The sequence below is a fragment of the Phyllobates terribilis genome, unplaced genomic scaffold, assembly GCF_046119375.1.
Source record: "Phyllobates terribilis strain yellow unplaced genomic scaffold, ASM4611937v1 Scaffold_60__1_contigs__length_8166268, whole genome shotgun sequence".
NCBI classification, from domain to species: domain Eukaryota; kingdom Metazoa; phylum Chordata; class Amphibia; order Anura; family Dendrobatidae; genus Phyllobates; species Phyllobates terribilis.
This window is the reverse complement of record NW_027362820.1, coordinates 5,177,961-5,205,296: the sequence shown is the minus strand read 5'-3', so window position 1 is coordinate 5,205,296 and position 27,336 is coordinate 5,177,961. Positions and strand designations below refer to the sequence as shown.

The 27,336-nt window shown below is 47.1% G+C and overlaps 1 protein-coding gene across 1 annotated transcript in view; it reads left to right on the top strand.

Moving 5' to 3' along the window:
• The window catches only part of LOC141192387 (uncharacterized), a 391,820-nt gene that overhangs the window by 325,625 nt on the left and 38,859 nt on the right, over window positions 1-27,336 (top strand). The window contains exons 11-16 of the mRNA XM_073661906.1: window positions 3,807-3,956; window positions 4,086-4,265; window positions 4,349-4,472; window positions 4,556-4,653; window positions 5,191-5,281; window positions 8,913-10,498. Coding sequence (XP_073518007.1) covers window positions 3,807-3,956; window positions 4,086-4,265; window positions 4,349-4,472; window positions 4,556-4,653; window positions 5,191-5,281; window positions 8,913-10,498 — 2,229 coding nt within the window. The remainder of the gene's footprint in view (window positions 1-3,806; window positions 3,957-4,085; window positions 4,266-4,348; window positions 4,473-4,555; window positions 4,654-5,190; window positions 5,282-8,912; window positions 10,499-27,336) is intronic.

Below are 27,336 nucleotides of genomic sequence, written 5' to 3'. Positions count from 1 at the left end.
TGCCCCTCCACATCGTGTCGGATCGTGGGGTACAGTTCACCTCACGCTTCTGGAGAGCCACTTGTAAACTACTAGACGTCACCCTGGACTTCTCTTCCGCTTACCACCCACAGTCCAATGGTCAAGTGGAGCGGATCAATCAGAACCTGACCAGTTACCTCCGGCACTTCGTTAATGCCCACTATTCTGACTGGGTGGATCTCCTACCATGGGCTGAGTTCTCTTACAATAATCACGAGAGCGAATCCTCCTCCAAATCCCCGTTTTTTGTAGTCTTTGGTCAGCATCCTCGGATTCCTTTTCCTGCCTCCACCTCGGTGGACAACCCGGCTGCGGAATCTCTCGTTAGCAAATTTTCCTCCATTTGGGAGAGTACCCGATCCGCACTCCTTCAGTCTTCCGAGCGTATGAAAAGACACGCTGACAAAAAACGTCTGGACCCTCCTCAATTCCGTCCTGGGGATAAAGTCTGGCTCTCGTCCAAATATGTCCGGCTCAAGATCCCTTCCTATAAGTTAGGGCCTCGGTTCATCGGCCCACTGGAGGTCATCAGTCAGATCAACCCGGTGGCCTATAAATTGAAACTCCCGGCCAACTTACGGATCCCTAACTCCTTCCATGTATCTCTCCTCAAACCTGTGGTACTTAACTCTTTTTCCAAGTCTACAGGTACGCCTCCTGCTCCGGTTTCTGCTGAGGACGAGTTTGAGGTAGAAAACATTCTTGCCACCAAAAGGGTAAGAGGAAAGACCTTTTTTCTGGTAGATTGGAAGGGGTTTGGTCCTGAGGAGAGAACGTGGGAGCCCCGGGAGAACATCCATGCCCCTCTCATCCTAGCTAAATTTCTGTCTGGCCTAAAAAAGGGGGGGCCTAAAGGGGGGGGTACTGTAGCGCTGGCGTCCCTGCCCTCTGCTAGGCAGGGACGCTGCTCCCCTCACCGCTCTGCTCCGTGCCCGGCGTCCTCTCTCCGCTCTGCTGTCAGCGCGCGCTCCTTCCCGGCGTCCTCCTCCCGCTCTGCTCTCAGCGCGCGCTCCTTCCCGGCCCCTGTGCTTAGGGCGCGCGCGCGCGCGCTCCCCTCCTCTTAAAGGGGCCGCGCGCGCCGTCCTAAGGAGTCCCCGGCCAATGGCCGGAGGACTTCATCATATATAAGGCACCTCCTCCAAAATGGAGGTGCCCGAGCAATGTTGTTTGCACCTGTGTCTCACCTGTGCTTCAGCCCTCAGGTCCCGCTGCCAGTTACCTGCCAGTTACCTGCCTGATTCCTGCCTGAATACTTGTTACCTGTCTGCCAGTCCGAGGTCCGACGGTCTGCCTTACTACTCCTGTCAGTCTGTCTAAAGGACCAGCCTGCCCGCTCACCTGGGAGCGCATATCAGCTACCTGCCTGCTTTCCTGAGGTCCGACGGTCTGCCTTACAACTCCGGTCAGTCTGTCTATGGACCAACTTGCCCGCACACCTGGGAGCGCTTCTCCGTTACCTGCCTGCTTGCCAGCCCGGAGGCTCCGTTGTCACGTGCTGTGACCACCAGCTATTCCAGACTCTTGCCCGCTCACCTGGGAGCGCTTCTCCGTTACCTGCCTGCTTGCCTACCTGGAGGCTCCGCCGTCACGTGCTGTGACCACCAGCTATTCCAGACTCTTGCCCGCTCACCTGGGAGCGCTTCTCCGTTACCTGCCTGCTTGCCTGCCCGGAGGCTCCGTTGTCACGTGCTGTGACCATCAGCTACTTCAGACTCTTGTCCGCTCACCTGGGAGCGCTTCTCCGTTACCTGCCTGCTTGCCAGCCCGGAGGTTCCGCCGTCACGTGCCGTGACCACCTGCTATTCCAGAGACTCTCGCTTGCTCACCTGGGAGCACACATCTACCATCTGCCTGCTAGCCTACCCGGAGGCTCTGCCATCACAGGTCGTACCTACCCTTTACCCAGAGACTGCCCTGATCACTTGCCGTATCTCCCTGTCCGTTCATCCAGAGACTGCCACCCGCTCCCTTACAAGGGCCGCCCCCTTGTATAGTAGCTCAGAGGTTCCGCCTCCCAGACCCGTTACACTCCATGCTTTGGACACTATGCTGACACACAGTTACCCTTCTTGCCATAGCTCTCATTGATGTGCCATCCTGGATGAGCTGCACTACATGAGCTACTTCCTTGGGTTGTAGACACTGCCTCATGCTACTGTACCTCTAGGGGTGAGAGCAATGAGAAAATGCAAAAGTGACCAAAATAGCCAAAAAGGATGAGAACAGAGAAATGGTCTGTGGTCACCATCTGCAGAACCATTCCTTTATAGGGGTGTCTTGCTAATTGACTATCATTTCTACCAGTTGTCTGTTCCATTTACACAACAGCAGGAGAAATTGATTCACAATCAGTGTTGTTTCATAACTGGACCGGTTGATTTCACAGAACTGTGATTGACTTTGAGTTACATTGTGATGTTTAAGTGCTCCCTTTATATTTTTGAGTAGTGTACTTAACAGCCCCATACACGAGATAAGTGTTGGCTGAACGGTCATTTGGCAGATGGCTATTTTTCCCGACTTCCCCAGACACACAAATATTCCATCTTTCTTGTGGTCTGTATGAGAGAGTCACCACCAGACTCCTCTAGCGGAGGATTATCTACAGGAAGAACAAACAATTAGCCTCTAAAATTCAGGATGCCAGATCCTTCTCTGCCCTGACATCATCTGTCGGGAGGCCCCCAAATACATTATATAGTCAGCCAACCCCCAATTCATTACTTCCATGCAACTTTAGTCTAATGTGTATGGGGGCTTTACAGTGTAACTCATTGGAATCTGCCTCTGGCCCGGCCTAATAGACTTTCGTACATTGCAGGTCCAGACACCATTATTAGGTTTTTAAGTATTGTAGTAACTAGCCAGCCCCATACTATCGAGTATTGGGGGAGGAGGGGCATTCACCCAAACTCTGTCAAACCTTATTAGATGCCATGTTTGCTTTTGACACCAGCAAGTGGTTAAACTGCCAGGGTTCTTGTTGCAGCCGCACCTGTGCCATCCCTGCGGTGTACATCTATGTTCCGGTGCTCAAAGGAATTAATTATATTAAAACAAATGTTTAAAGTGTTAATAAAATAAAATTTAATAAAAGTTAATAACAAAATTTGTCTTATGCTGTTTGCATGTTTTTTCCTTTTTATTAGAATTGTTGGTGCCAATTTTCTTTTGTTTTTCTTGTAATATAGGAAAGCCTAAGGCCAGAAATAAACCCCATAAAACACTGTACATGGAGACTTTGGTATCAAACAATTTCTGCCGACAATATTTGCATCAACAAAAAAAGTTTTATAAATGCATCAAACTTCTGTGTGTGAATCAGACATAAAATCTAACAAGATAGAAGATTACAGTCCGGGGAAGACAGGAAACATTCATATAGACGGGTGGTGATGTAGTCAGTGATGGACTCTGGCCAAATATGTTTCTAGAGCCGTAGAAGAAGATGAAAATGTCGTCCTCATCATGAAGTAGTTATTTCTCATGTCACGTGTAATGAATATCTCCTGCAGTATAGATAATGCCGATTCCAGTGTCGATAAATGAGACGACAACTAGCATTATGGAAGATGAGTCTATGAGAAACTTATTCAGCTGCAGACTCCGAGGAAGAAACTGCTTGTTGTCTGTGGCCTAAAATATATTTGTTTTATTAGCAGATATAAAGAAAAAAACTAAATAGTGTAAAATAATAAATCTCATATTTTTCTCTAATTATCTCCAGTAATTGTATTATTACACAGGATTTTTATGATGTTACATCTACTTATCTTCTCATTTAGGTCTCTACAATAGTCGATCTGCTCAGTGACAATCTTCTATATAAGAGAGTTTTCCTGATTTACCCATCAAAACTGGGTATGGACAAGGACAAAATGGCAGAGAAAATATTACACCTCGCCCTAGAGATCCTCTTTCATCTTACTGGAGAGGTGAGAGATTCTGATGATGTCACATTACATCATTCTTATCTATGGGAATAACAGATGGACAGAACTAGAGAAGTGAGGACTCTGGAAATGTCTGTAATGAGATTTATTAATGTCTCTCTCCATAACCAGGATTACACAGTAGTGAAGAAGACCTCTAGTGAGCGCTGTCAGGACCCTGTGTCTGAGGGATGGAGAAGACCCCTGAGCCCAATCACGTGGCCTCCATCTCACCCCCTGATACATGAGGACATTAATGACCAGAAGATCCTAGAACTCGCCTACAAGATGATTGAGCTGCTGACTGGAGAGGTGACACTGCTGGGAATGCTGGGACATTATACAGTAACGCTATGAAGGGATCGCAGTGATGACATTATCATTGTATGTGTCAGGTTCCTATAAGGTGTCAGGATGTTGCCGTCTATTTCTCCATGGAGGAGTGGGAGTATTTAGAAGGACACAAAGATCTGTACAAGGACGTCATGATGGAGGTTCCTCAGCCCCTCACATCTCCAGGTAATAGACAGGATTAAATACACACGACCTATAATTATCTGTATGTAAAGAATGAATTCAGTCCCTGTATGTGTTTCCTCCAGATCTATCCAGTAAGAAGACACCACCAGAGAGATGTCCCCCTCCTCTTCTTCCACAGGACTGTAAACAAGAAGACCCCAATGTTCCTCAAGAACATCAGGTAGATGGAGAGAAGATATCATGAGATCTTCTCTATGATATGTAGTGGCTGTGAAGGTCTTGTGCTCAGCAGGGCTGTGGTGTCTGAATCGGAGCCCATTTTGGCAGAGTCGAAGTGGTATAAAATGGACCGACTCTGACTCTTAAAATATATAATAAATTGGGTACAGTAGTTCAATGCAGTTTGTGGGGAATATTTTTTCATAAGAATTTGGGAAAGTTATGAAATGTCCTATAAATGTCTGTCCTATTCCTGATCTAAGGGTCTAGACTTTTAGCTGAGATGAATCTGTGCTACAGTAAATTTATCACTTAAACATGAGCCATGTATGAGGGAGTTGTGGAGTCGGTATCATGAAAATTGAGGAGTTAGAGGTTTGGCTTACCAACTCCACAGCCCTGGTGCTCAATCTTGTTTTATCCACCAGTATTATATGGTTTATACTTGTGTAATGAGAACGGTGGAGATGGCAGGATTAGAGCTGATCATACATGTGACTTCTCCATCTGTCTGTGACTTTTACAATATTTGTTTCAGGGTGAAGATCTGACCCATATTGATACTACAGAGACATATGTATGGGGTGATGAGCGGTGTAAAGAGGAGATTCCTACATATGACTACCCAGGTGAGTAATAACCACTAAATACAGAGAAGTCACAGATTCTTCTCAGTCACCGGCTGTGGCTGCTTTATCGGTGGTGAAGTCCGGCCGTATCACAATCGTGTGATCACCATTCTTCCACTAGACCACAACATTCTCCCCTACACAAAACTGTTAACCCCGTTCTGATGTTGTAAGTAATAATACGTCCCTGTGCCCTGGACCTTATGGACCAGGAACGTATTATTACTACATGGCGATCACACCCGCACACAGGCACAGGCTGTACGGGCGCAATAGCCACCCGTGTCAGCTGATTCTGACAGCTGACACCCGGCACGCAGTGTCCGCACCGCTCCCGGCAGCACTTTAACCCCCTAAATGCTGTAATCACTGTGATTGCAGCATTTAGCGAGTGAGCAGAGGAATAGCAGCGGGGTCTCGATCGTTGCCATGGTGACCCGATGTCGTCATGACAACATCCGGGTCACCAGCCCCAGCAAGTTAGTTTGATCATGCGCAGTGCATGATCAAAGTAACTTGTGTCTGCAGAGCTGACAGTTTATTAGTTATAGCAGTGATCCTGCTCTGCTATACCTTATAACTGCGATCAGCCTGTTGTAAAAATATATAAAAAAATATATATTTTTACAAGATATATTAAAAATAATATATGAAAAAAGAAATAAACAATAAAAACACACATATTTGGTATTGCTGCGTCCGGAACGACCTGACCTATAAAGCTGTCCCACTAGTTAACCCCTTTAGTGAACACAGTAAAAGAAAAAAAACTAGCAAAAAACGGTGTTTTATCATTGTCAAACAAAAAGTAGAATAAAACGCAATAAAAAAGATGAATGTAAATAAAAATGGTACCGCTGAAAACGTCATCTTGTCCCGAAAAAAGAAGCCGCCATACAGCTCCAATGGTTGAAAAATAAAAAAGTTACAGCTCTCAGAATAAAGCAATGCAAAAAAAAATAGTTTTTATTGTGTAACAGCGCCAAAACCTAAAAAAAACAATATAAATGTAGTGCGGCTGTAATCGTACTGATCCGAATAATAAAGCGGCCTTATAAATTTTTCCACACGCGGAACGGCATAAAAAGAACCCCCAAAAAAGTATTCCTGAATTGGTGGTTTTTGTTTATTCCACCTCCCAAAGATCGGAATAGAAAGTGATAAAAAAAGTCACGTGCCCAAAATGAGTACCAATAAAAACATCAACTTGTCCCGCAAAAACAAGCCTCAACATGACTCTGTCGGACGAAATATGGAAAAATTATAGCTATCAAAATATGGCGATGCAAAAACCCTCAGTGAACTGCAGCCTTGCAGCGCTGGGATCCTGGGTTGAAATCCAACCAAGGACAACACCTGCAAGGAGTTTGTATGTTCTCCCCGTGTTTCTCTGGCTTCCTCCCACACTTCAAAGACATACTACTGATAGGGAATTTAGATTGTGAGCCCCAATGTGAACAGTGCCAATAATGTCTGTAAATTGTCTGAATTGTAAAGTGCTGCGGAATATGTTGGCACTATATAAATAAAAAGATTATTATTATTATATTTTTGTACCTTAGATGTGAGTTCCTTATACTCCAACATTACACATATTTTAGGTTTAGAGGCTATTGATCATTATTTGTGTTCAGATACCTCTATATTTTTGGAACAGAAAAGGTTCTTATTAGAAAGTATTGAGTTTATCTTAAATAATAAAAAAAAAATATTTGAAGGGACCACATAAACAGATGAGAGGTTGTGCGATGGGGATGAGATTCGTCCCTAGCTATGCTAATTTATTTATGGGGAGGTTTGAGTCCATCTTCATCGTACAGTCCCATTTATATACTAGACATATATGTCTCTATAGGAGATTTATAGATGATCCTTTCTTTGTCAGGACTGGTACCCTTGAGGAAGTTTTCCATCTAATATATCCAGTTTAAGTATTCAATTCCTTGACCTCCTGATTCAAAAAAAACCCAGAAGGAAAGATAATCACCTCCATGCATTTCAAAGAGGTGGATGTGAATAGTTACCTAGCATATGATAGCAGCCATCTTCCAGCCTGGGTGCGTAATATTCCCTATGGACTGTATTGGAGAATTAGGAAAAAGTGTAGTAGAGATGTGGATTTTATTAATGAATCTAGGATTTTAAAGATGAGATTCAGGGAAAAGGGATATCCTGACAAATTATTAAGTGATGCATATAAGAAAGCCAAATATTTACCCCAAGAAAAATGCTTGGAAATGATAAACAATAAGGGGAATCTGGCCCGACCTACCACTGTGGTAAAAAATGAGACTATTAAACCATTGAGTGCTGAGTATAGTCTCATTACAACATTTAGCCAATCTAGAGTTATTCTTAATAACCTATTGAAGATGTACTGGTTAATTTTATCCAGTGATCCCAATTTGGGCAAGCAACTACCGGCCAAACCAAGGATTATATATAGGAGGTGTCAGAATATGAAAAATGTGTTAGCGCCTAGCTCCACATCACTGACTAAGAATTATATAAAGTATAAAAATATAAACCAAGGAAGGAGGGATGGGTGCTTTAGATGTAGAACATCAAAATGTCTTTGTTGTGGGATCTTTATTAATGGAACAAAAACTTTTATAATTCGCACACCATGGGGGAGACTTTTCAGATTAGATGCTGGACAGACTGCCAGTTGTCATATGTGATATATTTGTTGGAGTGCACATGTGGTCTACAGTATGTAGGTCGCACCATACAACCAATGCGCGCCAGGCTAAATAAACATCGGCAGAATATCAGAAATGGAGATTTGTTCCATAGTTGTCAAAGCACTTCTTAGAAGATCAGAAAGATCCAAAATATCTATACCTTACGATTATTGATCATATATCTGACACGGTGCATGATAGAAAAGGTTGGTAAACCGGGAAAATTATTGGATCTATAAGTTGGGAACTTTATCCCTGGAAGGTCTGAATCTCTCACTTGAAAATATTATTAACTAAGTAATATCATTTATATAGAATTGAAAAATATAGTGGATATTTATTTTTATTAGGTTTTTAATAAGTTAATATGTGTAATTATGAATAACTGCAGCTTTTACTCTTTTTATATTCTCCTTTTATATGTATATACAGATTAGGAGGGCTTCTTAAAGAAAACTTAACATGTCTGTGAGAGCCAGAATTCTTGCTGGTTGGTAGGTGATCAAATACTTATTTCATGCAATAAAATGCAAATTGATTATTTAAAAATCATACAATGTGATTTTCTGTTTTTTATTTTTAGATTCTGTCTCTCACAGGTGAAGTGTACCTACGATAAAAATTACAGCCCTCTCCATTCTTTGTAGGTGGGAAAACTTGGAAAATCACTAGCGTATCAAATACCTATTTTCCCCACTATACATAACATTGTTTGGCTTTTTAATACATATTTGGGAGGCAGAATGAACAATCAGTTGAACACCTCGCTTTACTGGTTCACGCTATGAGGTTTTCTATTAGACTGTGAATTGTCATTGTCCTGGTGAATAATTCAATATTTTTTACATAACTTCCCATTTTTACAGACAGTTTAAGTAGAAATGTTCAAAACTATAAAATTCAAGGATATTTAATTCAAAAATAATAATTGGTTTTATTCTTGGCAGATGACTGTACCAGGAGATCAGAGGGACAGCTGACATCTTCAGTTTTTAAATCGGGTGATCTTGAGATCCCCCAAGATGCAATTGAAGTGAATGCCATTTCTCCAGATTTACCATCATCCCTTCACAGAAAAAATCTGTCATCTGATCCTATGAAACAGGTCCTATCTTCTGGTTCATTACCGACTACTAAGGAAAATCAAAGTCACAAAAAAAGCATTAAAAAACAAACTGCTCCTAAAGCAAAGAAGCCATTTTCACATTCAGAATATAGAAATAGTTTTCCTCTCAAAATGTCTCTTCTTAAACATCAAAAAATTCACACAGCAGAGAATAGATTTTCTTGTTCCAAGTGTGGGAAATGTTTTAACCAGAAATCAAATCTTGTTAGTCACCAGAGAACTCACACAGGGGAGAAGCCATTTTCATGTTCAGAATGTGGGAAATGTTTTAACCGGAAATCAGATATTATTATACACCAGAGAACCCACACAGGGGAGAAACCTTTATCATGTTCAGAATGTGGAAAATGTTTTACACAGAAATCACATCTTGTTAGTCACCAGAGAATTCACACAGGGGAGAAGCCATTTTCATGTTTAGAATGTGGGAAGTATTTTACACAGATATCAAGTCTTATCAGACATCAAAGAACCCACACAGGGGAAAAGCCTTTTTCATGTTCAGAATGTGGAAAATATTTTACACAGAAATCAAATTTTGTTAATCACCAAAGAACTCACACAGGAGTGAAGCCATTTTCATGTTTAGAATGTGGGAAATGTTTTAACCGGAAATCAGATGTTGTTATACACCAAAAAACCCACACAGGGGAGAAGCCTTTTTCATGTTTAGAATGTGGGAAATGTTTTAACCGGAAATCAGATGTTGTTATACACCAGAGAACCCACACAGGGAAGAAGCCTTTTTCATGTTCAGAATGTGGGAAATGTTTTAACCGGAAATCAGATGTTGTTATACACCAGAGAACTCACACAGGGGAGAAGCCTTTTTCATGTCCAGAATGTGGGAAATGTTTTAACCGGAAATCAGATGTTGTTATACACCAGAGAACCCACACGAGGAAGAAGCCTTATTTATGTTCAGAATGTGGGAAATGTTTTAACAGGAAAACAAATTTTGTTAATCACCAAAGAATTCACACAGGAGAGAAGCCTTTTCGATGTAAAGAATGTGGTAAATGTTTTATTGTGAAATCAGATGTTGTTATACACCAGAGAACCCACACAGGGGAGAAGCCTTTTTTATGTACAGAATGTGGAAAATGTTTTAACCGGAAAGCAGATGTTGTTATACACCAGAGAACCCACACAGGGAAGAAGCCTTATTTATGTTCAGAATGTGGGAAATGTTTTAACCGGAAATCAGATGTTGTTATACACCAGAGAACCCACACAGGGGAGAAGCCTTTTTCATGTACAGAATGTGGGAAATGTTTCAACCGGAAAGCATATGTTGTTATACACCAGAGAACCCACACAGGGGAGAAGCCTTATTTATGTTCAGAATGTGGGAAATGTTTTAACTGGAAATCAACTCTTGTTACACATCAGAGAACTCACACAGGATAGAAGCCATTTTCATGGAAAATGTTTTGCGGATAAATAAGCTCTTCTTAGTCACCAGAGCAGTCACACAAGGAAGAAGCCTTTTATATATTCTTAAAGTGGGAAATGTTTAACTTGGAAAGACACACATATTAGCAGGAAAAAATCTTTCTAATAAGTTAGTGCGTCTATAGACTTTAGGCAGCTTCCTGTTACTGAGGAGAACATTGAAACAGTGTCCTTCCTGATCAATCAGAAAATTGCTCTCTCCTCCACTCCACTTATCTAACTGATTGGTGCAAAGTAGGAGAATAAACTACAGGGACCTGCACAGAGGCTGCATGTCCAGAATAAGCAGCTGAAGACTTCCTTAAGGACCTTTCAGATCATGTAACACTGTTTTACATATTTTCAAAAGTTGTCAGGTTCATTTATGAAATGAGCCATTTTTTTATGATTTTGACCATGTGAATTCAAATAGCACAATAAAATTTTTTAGTTGCCTCTTGTTTCTGTGATATCAAAGAGTTTTCCTTTTACTGCTACATATAATTGATGAAAAAACACAGCAAAAAAGGGCAGCAGGGACCTGCCCAGATCTTCAGAACTAAATGCACTACCAGGATGCAGCAAACCCACATAAAGATGGCGGATACACAGGTGCAGAATACTGATGAGACAATCACTCACAACCTACCATTTCATGGAGGGGGTGACTGCGTAGTATTTGAATTGCACACAAAAAGGATTGTATAGGGTGCTGTTCACACTAGGGTAGTGCACAGTATCCGGCTTACAGCCTACTAGCTAAGCCCATACTATTAGATTAAGCGGGCTGTCCGGTATTATCCAAGTGCACCCCATGGGAACAGACACCCCAGTTTACAATGCCCGCACTGATGGGCCTGGCTGCACCCTGGGATAAAAAAGTGTAAAAATACATATGTATAATATATGAGGTATTAGTTGATATTTTGGCCAAAATATCTAAGCTCGTAACCTGCGACAAATGGTCCTAATGCTTACGAGCCCTACTCTAAACACAAAAAGCAAAGCCAAACCAAGAAGAATTAAAATTCCCCCAAAAATTCAAGAAAAAACACAGCAAAAAAGGGCAGCAGTGTTTACCTGCCCAGATCTTCAGAACTAAATGCACTACCAGGGTGCAGCAAACCCACATACAGATGGCGGCTACACTGATGAGACAATCACTCACAACCTACCATTTCATGGAGGGGTGACTACGTAGTATTTGAATTGCACACAAAAAGGCTCGTAAGCGGTTTGCGAGCTTACGTATTTTGGCCAAAATATCAACTAGTACCTCATATATAATATAACACTACAAGCATCCGTCTGTCTGAAGCCTCTATAGCAATCTCCGGCGCCATACACTCCTCTTACCTGCGCAAGGCGTGTCGCACTTGCGCAGTCTTGCCCCAGACAGAAGAACGCATGGAACCATTGCAGGTAAGAGGAGTGTATGGCGCCGGAGATCGCGGTATGCGAAGACATTGAATGCATACCGCAATCTCCAGCGCCATACTTACATACTTACCTGACCGGGAGGAGCGGTGCCTCTCTCCTCGCCAGAGACCGGGGGTGGAGTGAAGGTGTCAAAATCAGTGCATGCGCATAGCGCTATCCAGCGCCATTTTACTGAAGACACATTTGCAGTGTGTCTTCAGCAAAATGGTGCCGGACAGCGCTGTATGGGCACTCGCGTACTCCGGCGCTACACTCCTCCCCCGGCCTCCGGCAGAACAGGACACAGCAGCGCTGGAGCACAGGGAAGAAAGGTGAGTATAAGTGGGTTTTTTTGTATGTGTGCAGCGTGAAAGGGATGAGGGGTACCATGCATACCAGGATTGGGGGATGAGGGGGCCACACATACCAGGATTGGGGTGTCAGGGGGCCACACATACCAGGATTGGGGGATGAGGGGTACCATACATACCATGATTGGGGGTGAGGGGACCATGCATACCAGGATTGGGAGGTGAGGGGACCATGCATACCAGGATTGGGAGGTGAGGGGACCATGCATACCAGGATTGGGAGGTGAGGGGGCCACGTATACCAGGATTGGGAAGTGAGGGGGCCACGCATACCAGGATTGGGGGATAAGGGGGCCACACATACCAGGATTGGGGGATGAGGGGTACCATGCATACCAGGATTGGGGGATGAGGGGTACCACACATACCAGGATTGGGGGATGAGGGGTACCACGCATACCAGGATTGGGGGATAAGGGGTACCAAGCATACCAAGATTGGGGGATGAGGAGTGCCATGCATACCAGGATAGGGATGAGGGCGCCATACATACCAGGATTGGGGATGAGAAATTCATGCATACCAGGTTGAGGGATTGGGTACCATACATACCAGCATTGGGGATGTGGGGTGCCATGCATACCAGGATTGGGGGATGAGGGGTGCCATACATACCAGGATTGGGATGAGGGGTGCCATGTATATCAAATTTGGGATGAGGGGTGGCATGCATACCAGGATGAGAGATGGGATGCCATGCATACCAGGATTGGGATGAGGGGTGCCATGTATACCAGATTTGAAATGAGGGGTGGCATGCATACCAGGATTGGGGGATGAGGGGTGCCATGCATACTAGGATTGGGGAATGAGGGGAACAGGGAAGAAAAGGTGAGTATAAGTGAGTTTTTTTGTATGTATGCAGCGTGAAAGGGAAGGGGGGCCATGCATACCAGGATAGGGATGAGGGGTACCATGTATACCAGGATAGGGATGAGGGGTACCATGCATACCAGGATAGGGATGAGGGGTACCATGCATACCAGGATGAGGGATGGGGTGCTATGCATACCAGGATAGGGATGAGGGGTACCATGCATACCAGGATAGGGATGAGGGGTACCATGCATACCAGGATAGGGATGAGGGATGGGGTACCATGCATACCAGGATTGGGTATGAGGGAGCCATGCATGCCAGGATTGGGATGAGGGGTGCCATGCATACCAGGATTGGGGGTGAGGGGTGCCATGCATACCAGGATAGGGATGAGGGGTACCATGCATACCAGGATAGGGATCTGGGGGGGCCATGCATACTATGATTCGGATGAGGGGTCATGCATACCAGGATAGGGATGAGGGGTACCCTGCATACCAGGATGAGGGATGGGGTGCCATGCATACCAGAATAGGGATGATAGGTACCATGCATACCAGGATGAGGGGTACCATACATACCAGGATAGGGATGAGGAGTGCCATGCATACAAGGATTGGGGATGAGGGGGGCCATGCATACCAGGATAGGGATGAGGGAGCCATGCATACCAGGATGAGGGGCAGCATGCATGCCAGGATTGGGATGAGGGGTGCCATGCATGCCAAGATTGGGGATGAGGGGTGCCATGCATGCCAGGATTGGGGATGAGGGGTGCCATGCATACCAGGATTGGGGGTGAGGGGTGCCATGTATACAGGATTGGGGGTGAGGGGTGCCATGCATACCAGGATTGGAGGTGAGAGGTGCCATGCATACCAGGATTAGTGGTGAGAGGTGCCATGCATACCAGAATTGGGGGTGAGGGGTGCCATGCATACCAGAATTGGGGGTGAGGGGTGCCATGCATACCATGATTGGGGGTGAGGGGTGCCATGCATACCAGGATAGGGATGAGGGCAGCACATAACAGGATGGGGAACAGGATGGGGCAGCACAAATACCAGGATTGGGGCTGCACAAATACCAGCATGGGAGACCATATACCAATAAAAATGCTAGCCACACGGACATAGAACGGGCTCAATAGCTAGTAAATTATATATATGTATTTTTGCACTTTCTTATTCCAGGGTGCAGCCACACCCATCAGTGTGAGCATTATAAACTCGGGTGTCTGTTCCCATGGGGTGCACTTGGATAGTACTGGGAAACCCGCCTAATCTAATAGTATGGGCGTAACTAATAGGCTGTAAGCCGGATAGTGTGCACTACCCTAGTGTGAACAGCACCCAATACAAGCCTTTTTGTGTGCAATTCAAATACTAAGCAGTCACCCCTCCATGAAATGGTAAGTTGTGAGTGATTGTCTCATCAGTATTCTGCACCTGTGTAGCTGCCATCTTTATGTGGATTTGCTGCACCCTGGTAGTGCATTTAGTTCTGAAGATTTGGACAGGTAAACATTAGTGAGGAGCGAGCATGCTTGCTACTGCTCGGTGCTCGCCCAAGTATCTCACTTCTCGGCACTCGCCGAGTATTTCCGGGGTTGCTCGGCGGGAGCTCGGTCCCCTCCCTGCATGTTTGGCGCTCTTTAGAGCTCCAATCAACATGCAGGGATTGCCTGTCACTCATTGTAATGCCGCAGCCATGGTGGTTGTGGCATTACAGTGATTGGCTGGCCGCACAGCATCATCGGGTCTATATCAGACCTGGCGCCGCTGTGCTCGTCACAGTCACTCTGGAATCAGGTAGAGTAGGGAGAGGTGCTGCTGCGTCAGGGAGAGATTTGCTTGTGTATTAGGTACTGTAGGGAGAAAAACCGTACATTACACATATCCAGCTTAACAAACAGTCCTTTTGAGGACTAACTAATCCATCTGCAGAGATATCAGGCAGGCAGTGTATATAGGCAGGCAGTGTATATAGCAGACTGCAGTGCATATAGCACAAGAGGCTCCATTCTAATTCTGCCTTCTGCTGCTGTTAGATATTTCTATACAAAAGGCCCAGGTCTCAGGGGCCAGGAATACTTTTTTGGATCTTAATCCTCATTATTTTCTTAAAAAGCAATCCAGAGAACTCCGTTTTTCTGTGCCATTTGCTTGTTGGCACTGGAGAATACAGCCAGGTCTTTTCCATATTAGAGCGCTAGAAATCCAGCTACTTAAAACTGTGTTTTCTCCGTCACACGGATCTCATATACATTTTCAGAAAATACTGCCATTTTTGGCCTCCATTCCAATTTTTTTCACTGTGTCAGCGAAGTTTTTGACACCGGTTTGCTGTTCAAACTAGTTACCTACAGGCCAGGTATTTAAAACTCTGTTTTCTACGCCACACGGATCACATATAAGTTCGCTCCAAACTCAGTCATTTGTAGTGAGTGTGGAAGATACTGTCCTCCATTTAAAACGGGCAAGGCACGTGGCAAGGGACGAGGAACTGGACGTGATGGTGATGGTGCATGCAGAGGCCGAGGACAAGGCCGTGGGCAAGCTGAAATTGTGCCACAACAAACACCCACATCTTCTCGCCCGACCTTCCTGTCCCAATTCCTAGGGGACTGCAGCACACCACTATTGAACCCAGAGCAGTGTCAAAAGGTTGATGGTTGGATAGCGGACAATGCTTCCAGTCACTTAGCCACCACCACCCTGTCTTCCACACGGTCAAGTCTCAGTAGCCGTGAGTCTGGACCGCATATTCCTCACCCTGATCCTCCTTTCTCCCACCATGCCGAGTAGCCGGAGACAACTGATCCCACACTTGGACACTCTGAAGAGCTGTTCACTTTTCCATTTACAGATTCGGGCCTCTCGCCCGGTCCACTTGAAGCAGGGCAAGAGGAGATCGCATGTAGGGATGCCCAAATATTTGAGCAGCCACGGTCACATGAAGGCGACAGTGGGAAAGTGTCACAAGAGGGGGACGATGATGAGACACAATTGCCAGAAAGTCAGGAGGAGGACCAGGGTGCGGAAGTGGAAGACAAGGTGGTGGATGATATAGTAACTGACCCAACCTGGCAGCAGGACATGCAAAGCGAGGACAGCACCACACAGGTGGAGAGAACCAGAGCACCCCAACATGCAGGAAGAAGCAGTGTGGTGGCCGCAGACAGAAGGCAGGCAACCGTTCCCCGTAACACCAACACGAAGGAAGTTGCCAGTTCAACTGTTAGGTCTTCCCGAGTCTGGTTGTTTTTGTAAAGACTCTGCCGATAACCCCACAAAGGCCATTTGCACCACCTGCCAGGCCAGCATCAGCAGGGGTGGCAGAATGACCAGCCTGACCACCACCAGCATGATCAGGCACATGGCAGCAAAGCACCCGATTTTGTGGGCCGAACTCCAGGGTCCAGGAACAGTGTCTGCGGGTGGCACCATTGCTTCTTCCGCTGTTGTGCAAGCAAGCCAATCCCCTGTCCATGGTGCATGCGAAGATGCCTCCTGCCCTGCACCTGTCACTGCACACTCTCAAGTAGCAGCATCAGGAAGCATGTCCATGTCCTTGTCCCAGTGCAGCGTTCAGTTGTCCATACCCCAGTCCTTGGAACACAAGCGCAAATATGCAGCCAATGCCCCACAGGCCACACTACTAAATTCACACATTTCACGACTGCTTGCACTCAAAATGTTGCCTTTTAGGCTCGTGGAGATGGAAGCATTCCGCAACCTGATGGCAGCGGCGGTCCCTCGGTACTTGGTCCCCAGCCGACACTAATTCTCCCGTGTGCCGTCCCTGCATTACACAAGCAGGTGTCCCAAAACATTAGCCGTGCCCTCAACAACGCAGTTACTGGGAAAGTCCACCTTACCACGGACACATGGACAAGTGCTTGTGGGCAGGGACGGTACACTGGGTTAACATAGTGGAAACCGGGACCCAGTCGGACCTTGGGATGGAACACGTCCTCCCAACGCCAAGGATTGCGGGCCCTAGGTCAATCAGGGTTTCCTCCACGGTCTACAGCTCCTGCACCTCATCCTCCTCCTCCTCTTCAGCCTCCATATCCGAAATGACCACATCAGTCACAAGCTGGAAGCACTGCAGCACTGCCTCGGCCAAGCGGCAACAAGCTATGCTGAAGTTAATATGCTTAGGTGACAAACCGCACAATGCTGAAGAGTTGTGGACAGCTCTGAAAGATCTGTGTCTCACACCGCTGAACCTACAGCCAGGCATGGTTGTGTGTGACAATGGCCGGAACCTGGTGGCGGCTCTGAAGCAAGGTGAGCTCACACATGTACTATGCCTGGCCCATGTGCTTAACCTCATGGTTCAGCACTTTCTCAAATCCTACCCGGAGCAGCCAGATCTGCTTGTTAAAATACGCCGCCTGTGTGCCCATTTTAGAAAGTCAGCTACAGCTTCCGCTGCCCTTCCCATGTTTAAGCAGCGTTTGCAGCTTCATGGCTCACAGACTGGTGTGTGATGTCCCCACGCGTTGGAACTCTACACTGCAGATGTTGGGAAGGATTTGTGAGCAGAAGAGGGCAGTTGTTGAATACCAGCATCAACAAGGCCGTTGGTATTCAGTTCAGACTCCACACATAAGACCTCAGGAGTGGACATGGATGTCAGACATATGTACCATCCTCCAAAACTTTGAGGACTCCACCAAGATGGTGAGCGGCAATGTCGCCATAATTAGCATCACCATCCCGCTTTTCTGTCTTCTGAAATGCTCTCTGCTCACGGAGGATGCATTGCAGGCGGAGCACAATGAGATGGAGCAAGGAACCATACAGGGTGATTACACACAGCCCAGCCTCATCTCATCCCAATGTGGATTAGGTGACAATGAGGAAGAGGAGGAGGAGGAAGGACAAGAGCTAGTTTCATGCGCTATAGACGGTACTACCTGCACAGCTGTCATACCATCTGTTCAGCGTGGATGGCCAGAGGACAGAGAGGAGGAGAGCATGGTCAGTCATCCTCTTGGTGAGGACACGGAAGTCTTGCCTGTTAGTAGTCTGGCACGCATGGCTGAGTTTATGTTATGCTGCCTTTCCCATGACCCAAGCGTTCTCAAAATTTTGGGTGACAGTCATTACTGGTTGGTGACACTTCTAGACCTACGCTTCAAGGAGAATTTTATATCTCTTATTCCTGAGGCAGAAAGGGCTACAAAAAACGGGGCTGTACCAGAAGGCCCTTGTTGCGGAACTATTAAAAAAATTCCCACCTGAAAACGTTGGCGGCAGAGGGCACAATTCGTTGGACAACCAAAAAGTACAGGCGAGAGAGACACAACTTCAATCCAGCAGAGGCAGGGGAACACTGTCAAAGTTCTGGGAGAGTTTTCTCAGCCCCTCTCATCGCACAGGCCCTGAGGCGTGGGGTACTCTCACAAGGAGTGCAAAGTTTGGGAAGATGCTGAGTGAGTACCTAGCCGACCGTACCAACGTCCTCCGTGGTTCTTCTGTGCCTTATAATTATTGGGTATCCAAGGTGGATACGTGGAATGAACTGGCTCTCTATGCCTTGGAGGTCCTGGCCTGTCCTGCCGCCAGCTTTTTATCAGAGCAGGATTTTTAGTGCCACTGGTGGAATTATAACTGATAAGCGCATCCGCCTGTCAACTGAAAATGCTGAAAGACTGACTCTTATAAAAATGAACAAGGGCTGGATTGGGCCAGACTCCTCAACACCACTGAATGATAGCAGCGTAACATAAACTCAAATCCAGTGTCTTTTCTTGGGAGGTGTATTCCCATGCACCTTTTCACACCCAGACATGGGTATACGCTTCCTGATTTGGGCTATTTGCTCTTGTCCTCCTCCTTCTCCTCATCCTCCACCACCATATCACCAGGGTGACTGTGGTCCGTGATGCAACACCCACATAATTTTTTTAAAGGGTGTTTATGATGCCCGAAAAAATTTTTTTATATAGTATGTTCATGTATACCCCCCAGGAGTAAATGTTTGTCAGCCCATACACTTAGTGCATGGGCATTACAAGTATAGGAGGCCCGCTCCTTTCTAATGGGAACATTTTTTTATGAGGCCCTCCTCCACGTCTCTTCCAAGGGGCATTGGAGTGTCTCCAAATTTTTGGCAACCCTTGCATTCACTGCATAGGCCAGCACTATTGGAGACCCACTTCCTAATAATGGTAACATTGTTTTCAGGAGGCCCTCTGACCTCCATGTCTCTTCCAATGGGTATTGAAGTGCCTCCAAATTTTTGGCAGCCCTTGCATTCACTGCATAGGCCAACACTATGGGAGACTCTCTCATTTCTTATGGGAATTTGTCATTACTGTGGCCCTGCTCTGTCTCTTTAAATTGTTAGTGGGGTTTTTCCTAAATTTGGTCAGCCATTGGACTCACAGCATACCCTATAACTGTATAGCAGACCCTCTCCTTTCTAATGGGAACATGTTGTACTTGTTACTGTGGCCCTGCTCTATGTGTCTTTAAATTTTTAGTGGGGTTTTCCTAAATTTGGTCAGCCATTGGACTCACTGCGTACCCTATAACTGTATAGCAGACTCTCTCCTTTCTAATGGTAATTTGTCGTTACTGTGGCCCTGCTCTATGTGTCTTTAATTTCTTAGTGGGGTTTTTCCTAAATTTGGTCAGCAGTTGGACTCACTGCATACCCTATAACTGTATAGCAGACTCTCCTTTCTAAAGGGAACAAGTCGTACTCGTTACTGTGGCCCTGCTCTATGTGTCTTTCAGAGTCCCTCCATCATCAATGAAACAGGATGTGTCTGATGATGTGTCACAGATCACATTGCCAGATAAGGTTGTAAAATTTTAAAATGACATTTCCCGGTAAATGCATTTGCCTTAAAAAATAACGTAAAAAAAAAACAAACAGTAGGATCTTTCTTTAGTATAAAAACAGAGTCTCCAATGTAACCTCAATGTAATCACATTGTTCAGCTCCTGCACCTCCTCCACCACATCAGTCACAACAAGCTGAAAGCACTGCAGCACTGCCTTGGCCAAATGGCAACAGGCTGTGCTGAAGATAACATGCTTAATGCTTAGATGACAAACCGCCCAGCGCTGCAGAGTTGTTGAAAGCTGTAACACAGCAGCTTGATCTGTGGCTCTCACCGCTGAACATACAGCCAGGCATGGTCGGAGTAGATATGGTTTCCCTCTATGCCAGTCCTTTCACCGAGCTAAAGAATATGGCTGTGGTGACATATAACTCCCACTGAGAAGCTGTTTCAGATTGAAAAACATTGTGCCCACCAGAGGATTTGATTCTGAAGGCTCACCTTTCTCCCCCGCTCAAGAGCCCCATAGCAGCTGCAAAGTTAGCGCTATCATGAACTCTCCTGAAGTAGAAACCAGGGCACACCAGAGGATTCTCTGGTGCGACCGTCCAACCCTGCCGAGAAACAGTCCTGGCTAAGAAAAGTGTGTGGGAAGGTTCCCGGACACTATGGCTGCTTTTTTACTGAGGTGGAAACCCATGCAAACATGGGGAGAACATACAAAGTCCTTGCAGATGTTGATCCAATGTGCTGCTGTTCACCCTCTAATATCTAACAGGCCAGAGAAACTTGCACCTACTGCCACTCTATCTTCTGCTCCTTTGTGAGAAACTAATGTATTTGGGCATCCACTCAGTCTACCAAATAAAATTCCTGAGAAGGAAATTGGGGATGTCTTCGCTACTTATACTGGGGGCAGTGCAAATACCATGGCGTCGTACCATAGTTTACTGGAAATATTCCAGGCTGGTAGGAGGCAAGCAAATTCCCACAGAAAAGTACCAGTAGTAATGTTCAGGGACCCGCGCTTGTAGAAGGCGGAGACAACACCGGGAGAAATAGTGACGGCTGGGGACCGAGTATGGACACGAGGCATGAGGTTGTGAAAAGCTTCCGCCTCCACGAGCCTAAAAAGCCACATTTCAAGTGCAAGCAGCTGCCCAGAAATCTGTCAGTTTAGTATTGCAGACTGTGAGTGGGTGGCTGGCTGCATAATTGCGCTTGCATTCCAAGTAACAGAAAACTAAGCAGATGGTGTTCTCTATCATCATCATGGCTTCACCTCGGCACTATGAACTCTCCTGAAGGAGAAGCCAGGGCCCACCGAAGGAGTCTCCGGTTTTCTGGTGGGTCTGTCAAACCCTGCCGAGAAGCTGCCCTGGCTAAGAAAAGTGTGGGGAAGATTCCCGGACACTCTATGGCTGTTTTTTTTAATGTGGATCGGACATTTTTTTTAATGTGGATCGTTTTTTTAATGTGGATCGGACATGCTTATGCATGTTATTTCTCAAACAGCATTGCCGATCAGGCCATTGTCCAATTCTGTAGTCATGAAATTAAATGCCCAAAGAAAGATGTTTATTTGTCAAAGCACCACCGAGAAGTGCGAGTTGATGTTGGACGGGCTGCCATTGCTTCTGCAACAAGCTGCTTTAGAGGACTTCCTGGGAGAAATAACACCCAGAGTAGATACGGTTTCCCTATATGCCAGTCCTTTCACCGAGCTAAAGAATATGGCTGTGGCAAAATACAACTCTCAGTAAAAAAAGCTGTGGACTGGCTCCGTACCGTCCCTGGCCACATTCACCTGTCCACGTGTTTGTGGTTAGGCGGTCCTTCCCAGTAAGTGCACTGGGTAGGGCACGGGTAATGTTGTGGGACCCTTGCTTGTGGAAGGCGGAGACGATACCAGGAGAAACTGTGGCGGCTGGGGAACGAGTATGGACATCCAGCCGCCGCCAGCATGAAGTTATGAAAAGCTTCCGCCTCCACGAGCCTAAAAGGCCACATTTCAAGTGAAAGCAGCTTTAGAGGACTTCCTGGGAGAAATGACAGCTGGGTAGATATGGTTTCCCAAGTCCTTTCACCAAGCTAAAGAATATGGCTGTGGTGAAATACAACTCAGCAAAAAAGCTGTGGACTGGCTCCGTACCGTCCCTGGCCACATTCACCTGTCCACGTGTTTGTGGTTAGGCGGTCCTTCCTACTAAGTGTACTGGGGAGGGCACGGGAAATGTTGTGGGACCCGTGCTTGTGGAAGGCGGAGACGACACCGGGACAAATAGTGGCGGCTGGGGACCGAGTATGGATACCCAGTCGCCGCCTAGACATAAGATTGTGGACAGCTTCCGCCTCCACGAGCCTAAAAGGCCACATTTCAAGTGCAAGCAGCTGTGAAAAATTTGGAAGTATAGTATTGCAGCCTGTGGGTTGGTGGGTGGCTGGCTGCATACTTGCGCTTGCATTCCAAGGAATGGGGTAGGGACAACTGAACGCTGCACTGGGATGTGGACGGTGATTGTTGCAAGTCTGCAACGACAGGTGCATGGAGGGAGGCATCTTCGCATGCGCCAAGGATCACTTATGATGGGCACACTTTTAGGCAGTGACCTGGGAGTCAGAGATACTTCCAGAGCTCTTCCCCATGCTGTTCCCATGTCTTTTCAGCACTGTATGCATGTGTCGAGCACCCAAGTATTCCAACGTGCTCGACCCGAGCAACGAGTACCTGAGCATTTTAGTTCTCGCCCATCACTATTCACAATCCATCTGTGCTAATGAACGCTTTAACTCTCCTCCTCTGATACCACAGTGAAGACGGTCAAGACATCTAATCTGTAAAAATTTTGGATCACAGCCATGAAAGGCCCGAAAATGTCTTGTCGATGTTTTTAACGTGGAAATATTTTTCACTTTCTGAGCATTTATTATATCTCGGACTTGTTCGCGAACACGCACAAGAAGCTGTCTGGTAGTTAGTCCGACGTAAATCCTTGAGCAAGGACATGTAGCATAGAATACACACAAGAGTACTGCTGCATGACATGTAATGTATGATGTCAAATTTTCTCTTCACATTTGCAGATTTGAAAGATGTACTTCTAACAAAGTTTTTATTTTTGCACGCCAGGCAATCGCCACATGGATAGCATCCCCATTTGGATTTTTTATTGTCTGGATTTAAAGGATTTTTTATTTTCGCTACATAGTGGCTATCCACTAGAATGTCCCTCAGATTCTTGCCCTTTTTCGCCGTAAATAAGAGTGCATTTGGTAATTTTACAGCCAGAGTAGGATCCCTCATCAATATAGACCAATGTTTTGGAATACTATTGTGAACTTTATTCCATTGGTTATTATATGTTAAAATGAATCTCACCTTGGAGTGAGAATCGGAAGGACCTTCAGACTTAAACAATAATGTTTGTCTTGTTTTTTTTTTACTCGTATATATCCATTTTTGATGGATGATGAGTGTGATTGTTTTATCCTCTAGACCTAAAGCTATATTTATGATCTTTGGCTTGTTGTTCGAATCTCCCATTGGTAGAGCAGATTCACTTCAACATGAGAAAATGTCCAACTGGGACGGTCTTGATGGTATGATGAATATGAGCTGACGATGCATGTAATAAGGCATTAATGGAAGTTTCCTTCCTAAATACATCCGCCTGAATCATACCATCATTATCTACTTCCAATAGGATGTCCAAAAATTCAGTCTTTCTCTGATGTGTGTAGTGCCGGCGTCCCTGCCCTCTGCTAGGCAGGGACGCTGTTCCCCTCACCGCTCTGCTCCGTGCCCGGCGTCCCTCTCCCGCTCTGCTGGCAGCGCGCGCTCCTTCCCGGCCACTGTGCTTAGGGCGCGCGCGCTCTCCCTCCCTCTTAAAGGGGCCGCGCGCGCCGTCCTAAGGAGTCCCCGGCCAATGGCCGGAGGACTTTACCATATATAAGGCACCTCCTCCAAAATGGAGGTGCCCGAGCAATGTTGTTTGCACCTGTGTCTCACCTGTGCTTCAGCCCTCAGGTCCCGTTGCCAGTTACCTGCCAGTTACCTGCCTGATTACTTGCTACCTGCCTGCTAGTCTGAGGTCCGACGGTCTGCCTTACTAATCCTGTCAGTCTGTCTAAGGACCAGCCTGCCCGCTCACCTGGGAGCGCACATCAGCTACCTGCCTGCTTGCCTGTGGTCCGACGGTCTGCCTTCCAACTCCTGTCAGTCTGTCTATGGACCAGCTTGCCCGCTCACCTGGGAGCGCACATCTGCTACCTGCCTGCTAGCCTACCTGGAGGCTCCGCCGTCACGTGCTGTGACCACCTGCCTGTCCAGTGACTCCTGCCCGCTCAACTGGGAGCGCTCATCTGCTACCAGTCTGCTTGCCTACCCGGAGGCTCTGCCGTCACGTGCTGTGACCACCCGCCTGTCCAGAGACTTCTGCCCGCTCACCTGGGAGCGATCATCTGTCGCCTGTCTGCTGGTCTTCCTGGAGGCTCCGCCGTCACATGCTGTGACCACCCGTTCATCCAGAGACTCTCGCCTGCTCACCTGGGAGCTCACGTCTATCTTCAGCCGCCACAGGTCGTACCAACCCTATACCTAGAGACTGCCCCGGTCACTTGCCGTGACCTCCAGCCCGTTCACTCAGAGACTGTCCCGTTCACTCAGAGACTGTCCTGTTCACCTGCTGAGACTTCCAGCCCGTCTTCCCTGGTCGCCACCCGCTCCCTTACAAGGACCGCCCCCTTGTATAGTAGCTCAGAGGTTCCGCCTCCCAGACCCGTTACAGTTTGCTCGGGCCATGGAACCCGGTGGCACCCAAGCTCCCTCGCTCTCGGACCTGTGTCATGAACTGTCCCGTCAAAGGTCCCAACAGGAGTCCATTCTGGGTCACCTGCGGAATGTCAAAACTCGCCTGGACACTCTGACTGCTCCACCAGCAACCTCCGCCAGTGCCATGTCTCGCAATCCGGCAGCTCCACTGCCCACTAATACCATGGTATCTTACCCCGGACCCCGGCTTTCTGCGCCTCCTCGCTTCGGAGGCGACTCCGCCCAGGCTCGGGGCTTCATAAATCAGTGCACCCTGCACTTTGAACTATTATCTCACCAGTTTAACTCCGACCGGGCCAAAATTGCATTCATCATGTCCCATCTCACCGGGGAGGCCCTGGCCTGGCTAAATCCTCTATGGGAGAGAGGAGACCCCCTGGTATCCAACTTGCCTGCTTTTCTCACGGCTTTCCGGAAAGTCTTCGACGAACCCGGACGGAAGACCTCATCCGCATCATCTCTGCTACGCCTCCGTCAGGAAAGTCTCACCGTGGGCCAATATGCCATACGGTTCCGTACCCTTGCCTCGGAGCTGGCCTGGGATAACGACGCTCTGGTTTCCGTCTTCTGGGAGGGTCTGTCCGGCCGTATTAAAGATGAGCTTGCCGGTCGGGACATTCCTACCACTCTCGATGATTTAATAACTCTTGCCACCCGGATTGACTTACGGTTCCAGGAGCGTGCCAGAGAGGTCACCCGTGAGAGGAGATTACCACGTCTAGCTCCTACTTTTCAGAAACCCGTCACTCCTTCTGTCTCTTACCAGGTACACTCTCCTGAGCCTATGCAGGTCGACCAGACCAAGATGGTCAAGACCCGTCAGGACTTACGCCGTGCTGAGGGGACCTGCTTCTACTGTGGCAGTAAGGAGCACCGGATCCGTGCCTGCCCGGAGAGGTCGGGAAACGCCTGTGTCTAGGTTCGCTCAGAGAGGTCCACCTAGACAAGAATAAATCCTCTACATCCCTGCTGTTGTCAGTTTCAATCGTCTACGGGGAGAACCGTTATTTCGAACTAGCCCAACTTGACTCTGGAGCAGCCGGGAATCTTATCTCACAGTCCCTGGTAGAGAAATACCGCATCCCCACCAAACCTCTGGCTGTACCCTTGTCTGTTGCTGCCGTGGATGGGGGGCTCTTACCACGCCCCATCCAACTCATCACCGAATCCATTACTCTGCAGGTGGGAATGCTGCATTCTGAAAGTATCTCCTTCCATGTTCTGCCTGGACTCTCTCACGCCCTCCTGCTAGGTCTACCTTGGCTCCAGAGACATGCACCCGTTCTTGACTGGCAGACCGGAGAAGTCCTTCGCTGGGGACAGGGCTGCCATAAGACCTGTCTGGTTCCCGTCCATCCCGTCCGTCCTTCTCCTACCCCAGCTAATCTACCTGGACTTCCGATCCCTTATTGGTCTTATGCTGATGTCTTTAATAAAAAGGAAGCAGAGACACTACCCCCTCATAGACCATACGACTGCCCTATCGACTTGTTACCTGGTACTTCTCCTCCCCGTGGGCGTATTTATCCATTATCCGCTGCTGAGACCCGCTCGATGTCCGAATATATTGAGGAGAATCTGGCCAGGGGATTCATCCGGAAATCTACCTCCCCGGCGGGAGCAGGCTTCTTTTTCGTCAAAAAGAAGGACGGCTCTCTCCGTCCCTGTATAGACTATAGAGGCCTTAACCAGATCACGGTGAAGAATAAGTACCCCCTTCCGCTCATTCCGGAGTTATTTGATCGTCTGAGGGGGGCTAGAATCTTCACCAAACTAGACCTCCGTGGGGCGTACAACCTGGTTCGTATCCGTCAGGGGGATGAATGGAAGACGGCATTCAACACCCGGGGCGGCCACTATGAATATCTGGTAATGCCCTTTGGCCTCTGTAACGCTCCTGCCGTCTTTCAAGAGTTGGTCAATGACATCTTCCGGGACCTTCTCTACTCCTGCGTAGTGGTGTACCTGGACGACATCTTGGTCTTCTCTCCGGATCTCCAGACTCACCGGAGGGATGTTCGTCAGGTCCTGCTCAGGCTCAGGCAGAACCATCTCTACGCTAAATATGAGAAGTGCCTCTTTGAGCAGACCTCGCTTCCGTTTCTGGGCTACATTATCTCTCAGACCGGCCTACAAATGGATCCTGAGAAACTGTCTGCCATCGAGAAATGGCCCCGACCGGAGGGGTTGAAGGCCATTCAGCGATTCCTGGGCTTCGCCAACTACTACCGCCTCTTCATACCACACTTCTCTTCCCGGACTGCCCCAATTTCCGCGCTCACCCGTAAGGGTACTAATCCCAAAGAGTGGCCGCCCGAAGCAGAGGAGGCCTTTCTTTCCCTAAAACAGGCCTTCTCTTCTGCCCCGGTGCTGCATCGCCCGGACGGCAACAAGCAGTTCTTCCTGGAAGTTGACGCCTCCTCCTCTGGAGCCGGAGCGGTACTTACTCAAAAATCATCTTCCGGGAGAATGGTAACTTGTGGCTTCTTCTCCAAACTCTTCTCCTCTTCTGAGCGCAACTATTCCATAGGAGACCGAGAGTTATTGGCCATCAAGCTGGCGTTGG